This window comes from Bison bison, unplaced genomic scaffold (assembly GCF_000754665.1).
Source record: "Bison bison bison isolate TAMUID 2011002044 unplaced genomic scaffold, Bison_UMD1.0 scf7180017860767, whole genome shotgun sequence".
Classification (NCBI taxonomy): Eukaryota; Metazoa; Chordata; class Mammalia; order Artiodactyla; family Bovidae; genus Bison; species Bison bison.
In genome coordinates, this window is record NW_011491339.1 from 9,991 (window position 1) to 20,092 (window position 10,102).

Below are 10,102 nucleotides of genomic sequence, written 5' to 3' on the forward strand. Positions count from 1 at the left end.
AAACAGTATTCTTTTATATTTACTCATGTATATTTTTTCCAAGAGAACTTCAACCATTCTAAAAGTCTGTTTGTCTATCTATCTAGGTTAATTTTACTTTAACTTAAAGAACATCCTCTAATTCTTCTTGTAGCTTGAGTTTGCTTACAAAAAATTCTGTCAATATGTATTTAAAAAGTCATAATTTTACCTTCATTAAAAAATAATTATATTTATTTGGCTGCACTGAGTCTTAGTTGAGGTATGTGGGATCTTCTGTTGTGGTGAGTGGGCTTCTCTAGTTCTGACACATGGGCTCTAGAGCACACAGGCTCAGTAGTGCTCTTGCTTAGCTGTCCTGAGGCATGTGGGATCTTTCCCCAACTAGGGATTGAACCCACATCCCCTGCACTGGAAGGCAGATTCTTAACCTCTGGACCACAAGGGAAGTCCCTTATCTTAATTTTTGAAGAACATTTTGACTGGGTATAGAACATAGCTTGTTATTTTTTTAATATATAATTCCTTTTAAAAAGTCATTGCATTGCATGTGACTTTCCATAGATATTTTTCCAAGTTCATTTCTAAGATGTGTTATTATTTCCTGATATAATAATTCACTTTCAGTGATCCTGCTTATTTCTTCACTTCCATTGTTTTCAACAGCTTGCCCATGGTGTACCTAATTCTAGTTTTCTTTATGCTTTCCCTAACTGGTATTCTCTAAGCTATAGATTAATTTATTTCATCATTATCATTTATATGTGGAATCTAAATTATGACACAAATGAACCTATCTACAAAACAAAGACAGACTCACAGACATAGAGAACAGACTTGTGGTTGCAAAGCAGGAAGGGATGGGGAAGGGAAGGACTAGGAGTGTGGGATTAATAGGTATAAACTATTATATATAGAATGGATAAACAATAAGATCCTAGGGTATAGCACAGGTTACTATATTCAATATTCTATGATAAACCATAATGGAAAAGAATATTCAAAGAATGTATATACATGTATAACTGAGTCACTTTGCTGTACAGCAGAGATTGGCACAATACTATAAATCAACTATATTTCAATAAAAATAAACAAAAATATAATTGATTTTATCATTTGGCTTTCTGACACATGTTTCTAACTCTCTATTATTTTCATTTTTGGGGATGTCTCTGTCTCAATTAAGATACTTTCCAATAATCTCTTTTAAACTCACTAATGCTGATTTTTAAAATGAAAAAATACCATATCTGAAATGAAGTAATCATTAAATACATTTGACTGTAGACTGGACATGTAGACCTCAGGTTTAGTCAAAAGATACTATGGTTCAGGGGGTGAAAAACCACTCTGGCCTAGGATAACTAGTGTTAAAGACTTGGAGCTTATAACACAGAAAAATCTTACCCTGAAAGAGTTTAATTTCCAAAGACTTTGTGAAGTCATAGGCACCCAGGTACCCATGATGCTAAAATTCAGGGGATCTTGAATTCTATACCTTATTTCCAAAGTATGCTTCTTTAAGTAACAAAGGTGATACTGCCCTAAGATCAGGACCTTATACTCTGGACCTTCACAGTCTGATGGTTTGAAAATCTGTTTCCAGAAGTCTATGGATTCAGGCTCTAAAATCAGAATCTTTTTGGTTTGTGCCTCCAAGGTTCTGTTTCAACGGTGCTCTAGTAAGGGGAACAAGATTGAAGCCTAGATGGACCCAGGACTCTATGGCTCCTAAGAATTATAAGCCCAGGGCACAGTACTCTTTTGGCTATGTAGTCAAAAAACAAGAAAACAAAGCTGTGGTCCCTTGACAGTTCAGAGTCTAAAATGATCAAAGTTTTAATATTTTTGACTCAGCCTTTATGATGCCAGAGTACTCTAGCTCAAAGGCTCTTTAACTCTGAGCCCTTATGAGACCTGGAGGCTTGTGGTGGAGGCTATTGATGGGTTCAGGCCGTGTGGTCCTATGTTTCAGTATTCCTAGGGTTCTGTGGCTCCATGTCTATGGGGGTTCTGATTGACAAGGAACCAAGACACTAAGGTACGCCTAGGCCTATAAGGTCAAAGGGTGATGGGATGGCAGGGAGTCCGGTCTCAGGGAACCACTGTTCCAGCACTCTGCTTTCTGAGCTTTCTAAATCAAAAGCTACAAAAGACCCCCAGGGCCCCTGTTACCTGCTTCATCCTGGTACCACACATGGAGCCACTCATGTCAAAGACAAACCCCACATTTTTACCAACAGGTGGAAGGCCTCTGGGTGCAAAGTCATAAATAAAATAGCCGTTGTAAATCTGAGGAAAACAGAAGTGAAATCAACAAAAACTGTGAAGCATCTAAATCAAGTCCTCTCTTATTTTGCTACATAAAACTCTACGCTTTTCCTTCCTAGGCCTTACCACTGTTGCCATTAAATAGGCATTTGTGGGATTGCTTGCTCAATGTCCGTCTCCTCCACCAGAACTATGTATCTCTGCTGGTCAGACTGCCAGCCCAGGGCCTGCCCCTGAGTGTGGAGAGAATGAGACTGGCTTGAGGCCAAAGGCTCCAAGGATCAGGATGTCTGTAATATGTGAGTTCCTGTCTGTGAGAGCTGGGCTTGCACAGTCTTGAGGGCCCCTAGGGACGATTTGCCTGGGTTCCAGGAAATGTAAGTACTGTTTCAGCCTCTCTCTATAGAGTGAGTCTGAGGCCCAGCTCCATTGCTGCCAGGGGCTGGGAGTTTGCAGGGCCTCCCTCTCCTCCTTCAGCCTGCTTTCTGCTGTTGCTGGGCAGAGCAGGGAGGGGAGGAGGGAGCGGAGTCTGAGTGAGCAGTTTGTTCAGAAGGGATTGGTTAGACCAGGTGCAGATGCCTTGGGCTATCAGGTATGTGATTGGCTGCTGACCCCCATCCCCCACTCCATCTCTCTTTCTGCAGAGCCTGGGGCCTGGGACAGCTGAGGGAAAAGGAGAGGGAAATTGGGAGGGCCCCCAGGACCAGTGCAGCTCAGCCTAAGCAAGTATAGGCTTGCAGAGGGTCTGTGCTGCCCAGAAGCCTGCAGCAGGCTCTACCCCAGGATAACCAGCTTATTCTCCTCTCAGACATTCAGGCATTCTCTGATCACAAAGCTGGACACACTATCTCCTCCCCTCTTGGAGGGCGGGAGCTGGGAGTGGAGAGAAGGAAGGAAGGTGGGAGGACATCTTGCTCTTCTCCTCCATGCCAGCCTTTTAATTAATTCACAAGCACAAGTTTAGGTGTTGTAGGCACTTTTCCCTTGCACACTACAGCAGTCCCCCAAAGCCTGAGTCAAACATCCTGCAACTGCCCAAGCAACAGGCAGAGTCCAGCTCTCTTTCCATGTTCTTCCCATACGTGTGTAGGTGAGAGCTTCTGGGAAAATCACATCCCTACCTCTCCATGCACCCAGGTTCACTGGTGGTGCCACACCTCACATCTTATAAACCAGCGGCATTACCTCTCACACTCCCTTCAGCTATCATGCCACGCTGTTCTCAGGAACCGTCTCCCTTCCCTCCACAGGAGAACAGTAAGGGCACCAGGCCATGTCCCTTGGACTGCCCACTCCACTCTTGCACAAGGTCCACATGCCTATATGCCTCATCCCTCTACTGAAAGACAAAACAATCCTTCCCTGACCCCATGCATGCCCAGCCTCCAGGACCTCTTCCACCAGCCAGACTCCTACTCTCCAACCCCACCCATGCACCCGACCGGGTCTTCTTTAGAATTTAAAAATGTTGCTGTCTTTTCCATCCACTAAGACAACCTCCATTCATCCCAATCCCACACAAACTTCAAACCAGCTCCTTTCTTCCCAGTAGCATGCCGAGGTAACGAACTCACAGCTGTAACGGTCTTCTCACCTCCAGTTTACTCCACTGCCTACTGGAGCCTAGCTCCCACCCTCACCACTGATCCTTCTCTCACCAAAGGCAGCAATGACTAGTTGGTTTGAAAACTCACTGGATGTACTTCAGTTCTCCTCAGACTGCACCTGCCTGATGTTGTTCACAATTGACAATCACTTCTGGTCCTTAGAAGAATCTTGTCCCCAGGGATTCAGAGATGACGAAAGCTCCTTATTCTCCTACAGGCTCTCAGGCCCATAGGGTTCAGTCTCTTTCTTCAGCTCCATGTTCTCCCCGTGTTCCATAAGCAGTGTTGCCTAATATTTGTCAGTCGTGGCATGCAAAGAAAATGATTACATTTGTGTAGCACAATGGGGGAAGTGGTGGGCATTTAGAACCCTGAACAGCCCAATGTCAGTTGGTGGGGCTGGATATCCCAAGGGTTGTGGAGGTCAATAGCTGCTAGACTGGGAAGCTCTGCTTTAGCAACTGCCATCCTAGATCTGCTCTTCTGGCTCTAGACGTTCTGCTTGGGTCACCTCCCTAGCTCTCTTGGATTCAACCCATGGATCTCCATTGCTGACCCCACAAGTCCTTCTCCAGTCCAATGCTCTTCATTCGTTCCCCCTCCACAAATTCATACCCACTCACCACTGGACCCATTCCCTTGGATGGCTCAAACCTCTCAACATAAATTTTATATTCCTTATCAAGCCCCTGCAGCACTCATGGCCTTCAGGCTCACCTCTGAACATACCATGAGCCTCAAATCAACGCTTCAGGAGCTCCAATCCTCTTGTAGTTCCCTTCACACCCGTGGATTTTTCCAACCTCCATTCTTTGTATCATGCAACCCTCAGTTTACTAGATTGCCTTTGCCTCTGAGAGCGTCCTTCCCAACCTGGCACATGTCTTTGAATTCTTTAAGACCACAGTATGTCTTTACTTCCTCCAGGGAGCACTCTCTGACCTCCTCACCCCTCACAATGGCTTCCATCATACTTAAGCTGTCATTGACAAAGCACTTCTCATCTTGTGTCATTCTTGCATGTTTCTGTTTCACCTGGAGACAGTAAATAAGATCAGTGTGTGATTCACTTCAGGGTTCTCAACACAGGCAGTAGTGGGCATAACGGATTAGGTGTTCATGGAGTGAGGGGGTTGGGCTTTGAAAGGCAGGCATACTCAAGCAAAATGGTAGGTAGGTGGATTGAAGGGTTCTTGTTTTGGGGATGCAGGAATCAGAGCACACCCTGGATGGGAGTATCAGTTCAATTCAGCCGCTCAGTCATGTCCGACTCTTTGCGACCCCATGGACTGCAATATGCCAGGCTTACCTCTCCAACACCAACTCCTAGAGCTTGCTCAACTCATGTCTGTCAAGTCAGTGATGCCATTCAACCATCTCGTCCTCTGTCGTCCCCTTCTCCTGCCATCTTCAATCTTTCCCAGCATCAGGGTATTTTCCAATGAGTCAGTGCTTCACATCAGGTGGCCAAAGTATTGGAGCTTCAGCACCAATATTATTCAGGACTGATTTCCTTTATGATTGACTGATTTGATGTCCTTGCAGTCGAAGGGACTCTCGAGAGTCTTCTCCAACACCACAGTTCAAAACATCAGTTCTTCAGTGCTCAGCTTTCTTTATGGTCCAACTCTTACATCCATACACGACTACTGGAAAAACCATAGCTTTGACTAGACAGACATTTTTTGGCAAAGTAATACCTCTGCTTTTTATTTATTTTTATTTTTATTTTTAAAGAAATGGCTTCAGAAACCCATAGGTATAAATTATTCACAATTCATACCTCTCCTTTTTTAATATGCCATTTAGGTTGGTGATAGCTTTTCTTCAAGGAGCAAGCATCTTTTAATTTCATGGCTGCAGTCACCATCTGCAGTGATTTTGGAGCCAAAGAAAATAAAGTCTGTCAGGGTTTCCATTGTTTCCCCATCTATTTGCCATGAAATAATGGGACTGGATTCCATGATCTTAGTTTTTTGAATGTTGAGTTTTAAGCCAGCTTTTTCACTCCCCTTCACTTTCATCAAGAGGCTCTTTAGTTCCTCTTCACTTTCTGCCATAAGGGTGGTGTCATCTGTGTATCTGAGGTTATTGATATTTCTCCTGGCAATCTTGATTCCAGCCTGTGCTTCATCCAGCCTGGCATTTCACATGATGTAGTCTGTATATAAGATAGATAAACAGGGTGACAATGTACAGCCTTGGCATACTCCTTTCCCGATTTGGAACCAGTCCGTTGTTCCATGTCTAGTTCTAACTCTTGCTTCTTGACCTGCATGCAGATTTCTCAGGAGGCAGCTAAGGCGGTCTGGTATTCCCATCTCTTTAAGGATTTTCCACAGTTTGTTGTGATCCACACAGCCAAAAGTTTTGGAGTACTCAATAAAGCAGAAGTAGATGTTTTTCTGGAGGTCTCTTGCATTTTCTATAATCCAGGGGGTGTTGGCAATTTGATCTCTGGTTCCTCTGCCTTTCCTAAAGGCAGCTTTACATGTGGAAGGTTGAACACTTTTCCAGCTTGAACATTTGGAAGTTCTCGGTTCACATGCTGTTGAAGCCTCGCTTGGAGAATTTTGAGCATTACATTGCTATCGTGTGAGATGAGTGCAATTGTGCGGTAGTTTGAGCATTCTTTGGCATTGCCTTTCTTTGGGAATGGAATGAAAACTGACCTTTGCCAGTCCTGTGGCCACTGTTGCTGTTTCCAAATTTGCTGGCATATTGAGTGCAGCACTTTCACAGCATCATCTTTCAGGATTTGAAATAGCTCAATTGCAATTCCATCACCTCCATTAGCTTTGTTCATAGTGATGCTTCCTAAGGCCCACTTGACTTCACATTCCAGGATGTCTGGCTCTAGGTGAGTGGTCATACCATCATGATTATCTGGGTCATGATGATCTTTTTTGTACAGTTCTCTGCATTCTCTTCTTAATATCATCTGCTTCTGTTAGGTCCATAACATTTCTGTCCTTTATTGAGCCCATTTTTGCATGAAATGTTCCCTTGGTTTCTCTAATTTTCTTGAAGAGACCTCTAGTCTTTCCCATTCCATTGATTCCTCTATTTCTTTGCATTGATCACTGAGGAAGGCTTTCTTATATCTCCTTGCTCATCTTTGAAACTCTGCATTCAGATAGGTATATCTTTCCTTTTTTCCTCTGCCTTTAGCTTCTCTTCTTTTCTCAGCTATTTGCAAGGTTTCCTCAGACAACCATTTTGCCTTTTTTGCATTTCTTTTCCTTGGGGATAGCCTTGATCACTGCCTCCTGTAAAATGTCATGAACCTCTGTTCATAGTTCTTCAGGCACTCTGTCTATCAGATCTAGTCCCTCAAATCTGTTTGTCACTTCCACTGTATGTAAGGGATTTGATTTAAGTCATACCTGAATGGTCTAGTGATGTTCCCTACTTTTTCCAATTTATGTCTGAATTTGGCAATAAGGAGTTCATAATCTGAGCCACAGTCAGCTTGCGGCACTGAAGCACAGTCTTCAGGATAAGGAGGACACGCACCAGTGGGGAAAGGAAGAAGACATTCCCAAGGTGGCAGATAGTTGGAGCACATTCTCAGGCACAGATGTTTGGTAGGTTCGGGTGCTTTGGGACAACGGTGTGTGATGTGTCATGGTGTGGGGGCAGCTGGAGGATGGTTTGTGTGCTGGAGGCAGTGAGAGGTGCTGTGGAACAAGCAGGCTGGGACCAGACATCTCAGGCTGCCACACAATTGTTGTCAAGACAAGCGTCCCGGATCAGCCTCTACTCCTCTGGAAGAGGACGGGACCTTGGCATGTTCTTTGTGAGTGTGTGAGCTCAGAATTTAAGGGCTCCCAGTTTAGGCAAATGGCTCAAGTGAGGCTAAAAGGCTTTTTAAAATGTAGAGACATCCAGAAAGCCCAAGAGAACATGAGAGTATCAGAGCTGCAGAAAGTGTGAGAGTCTAATCACTGGCCGATATTTCCCTTCCTAAAAGGACTGGTTAGGAGTGGGCTATGGCTTGCTTCACTTAGGAGCGTGTTTACCTGGAGTTCAGTTCCATTTATTGAATTCAAGTTCCAGGTCTCTAAGCCTTTGGGGTACACGTGCCTCCCCGCTGTGAAGTCATGTGTTGCTACACACCATCTTGTCTGCATGCACTAGTCCTCACTGATCCCCAGGGAGAAACAAACAAGTACCTCGTGGAGGCCAGCGCCTTGTTTCCCTGGACTGTCTGACTCCTGAGCCCACTTTCCATTCTGCTGGCCCTATCACGTGCACGTCTCCTACTATGTCCTCGAATGCTACATCATTCTGGACCACAAAGTTGGCCATGATCCCTGAGCTGGGGAAGGCAGACTGGTCTTGCAGTGATGGACAGAAGGTAATTCGGACACAGGTCTCTCCCCTCTCGATCATAGTGGATGGGGGCAAGTCAGCCTCACCTGCATGGGTGGTGGTAAGAAGAGTCCACCAGGCAGAAAGCCAAGTAAAGGGACATCAAAAGGGGCAATATCTGGGGAGGATGAGAAGTGAGCTCTGCACCACCTGCTGCTCCATTGCCTGCAATGCCCCACCCCACCTGCCAAATACCACATGCTTCTCCCAAACCTACAATCAGCTGCCCCTACTCTGCCTCTTCCAAGCATGCCCAGCCTGACAGACCCAGCCTCCACTCAGCTTCCAGGCTCTGGCAGTCTGGCTATCACTCACAACTTCATCCTGGCTCATTTGCCATCCATCCTGGAGCCCAGGCTCTGGAGGAGTGTCATGTCCTCATGAGCCTGGATCTCCTCCTGGAGAGACCCTGTGTTGTGCGTTGCAGAGAGAAACTGATACACAGACAGGGCCTCAGTCTCCCCCAACACCCCTTACTGCTGTGGGAACTTACAGTCTAGCAAGGTTCTCTTCTAGATAGAATTTCATGTTTTTTCCCCCTCTGCCTTTTGACTCTCACAGAATCACGTGTGTGAATAAGCCTTTTAGCGCCTCATGAAATCACAGATGAATTTCTGGTCCCGGATGTTTGCTGAGCTGGCCACAAGATCAACTCCTCTGGAATTTCAGTCCAAGACAAATGTCCATTTAGATATGCCTCTGTGCCTCCTTTCCCACCCCCCCACCCCAGAACATGGAAACTAGGGAATTCTGCTCCCCACCCCCTTTCCTGCTACAGCTATCAGGAAGCTTAGGGGCAAACTGAGCCCCCATACTCTCTGAGGTGCCTGCTTACATACATTCCCTTGGCTTCCTTCCTTTCAGAGGTCTTTGTTCTGTTTGATCTCAACAGGATTGGCTCTCCCCTCTGTTTTAACCCTTAAGGAGAATGGGGGGGGTGGGGAGGGAGCTGCCATTTATGGCTTAGGGTTTAAGAGTGCAGGCTCCAAAGACTCAGTTGCTGCCTGTGGGCCCCTGGACAAGTTATTCACACTCTCTACACCTCAGACTCCTCATCTGTAGCATGGGAAGGATAATAGCTCCTCTTTCATAGATAAAGTTAGTGCAAATTCAGTGAGATCATTTATGTAAATCATTTGGAACCATACTTGGATCTTAGTAAGTGCTTGATAATGCTGCTGCTGCTAAGTCACTTCAGTCGTGTCTGACTCTGTGCAACCCCATAGACAGCAGCCCACCAGGCTCCCCTGTCCCTGGGATTCTCCAGGCAAGAACAATGGAGTGGGTTGCCATTTCCTTCTCCAATGCATGAAAGTGAAAAGTGAAAGTGAAGTCGCTCAGTCGTGTCCAACTCTTAGCGACCCCATGGACTGCAGCCCACCAGGCTCCTCCATCTATGGGATTTTCCAGGCAAGAGTACTGGAGTGGGGTGCCATTGCCTTCTCTGATAATTATCTCTTGATAATGCTAAGGATTACAATTATCATCAGGTCTTCATTCCTGGGTACCAGTGATTTTGTGGGGAGGAATTTTCTCAAATTCTCACAGTGGTCCTGGGCCGAAGATTGTGCATGCTCATTGTGCAGATGGGAAAAGTGAAGGAGAGCCAGTGGGTGATTTGCCTGCTGCCTCACCTTCACAGAAGGTCAAAGCTGGGATTTAAACCCAGGTCTGTGTCTGTGTCTCCCCCCTCCACATTCCACACTGTCTCTCTGGGTGAGCAGGGTCAAATTAGGTAGGACCTTCGCAGATAAACAGTTTAGTGAGAGTGGCCACATAACATGGGTGATTTCTCTGTGTCTGTCCCACTCGTCCCTCAGAGGAGGCCTCTAGCCCAGATCACTGGTTCTCCAATATGATTGGACATC

The 10,102-nt window shown here is 45.5% G+C and overlaps 1 protein-coding gene across 1 annotated transcript in view; it reads right to left on the bottom strand.

Moving 5' to 3' along the window:
* ITIH6 (inter-alpha-trypsin inhibitor heavy chain family, member 6) overlaps nt 1-10,102 on the bottom strand; it is a gene marked incomplete at both ends in the record, with an annotated part of 20,324 nt that overhangs the window by 6,640 nt on the left and 3,582 nt on the right. Inside the window, 2 exon segments of the mRNA XM_010832311.1 lie at nt 2,158-2,274; nt 8,112-8,299. Of these exon segments, the coding sequence (XP_010830613.1) occupies nt 2,158-2,274; nt 8,112-8,299 (305 nt within the window).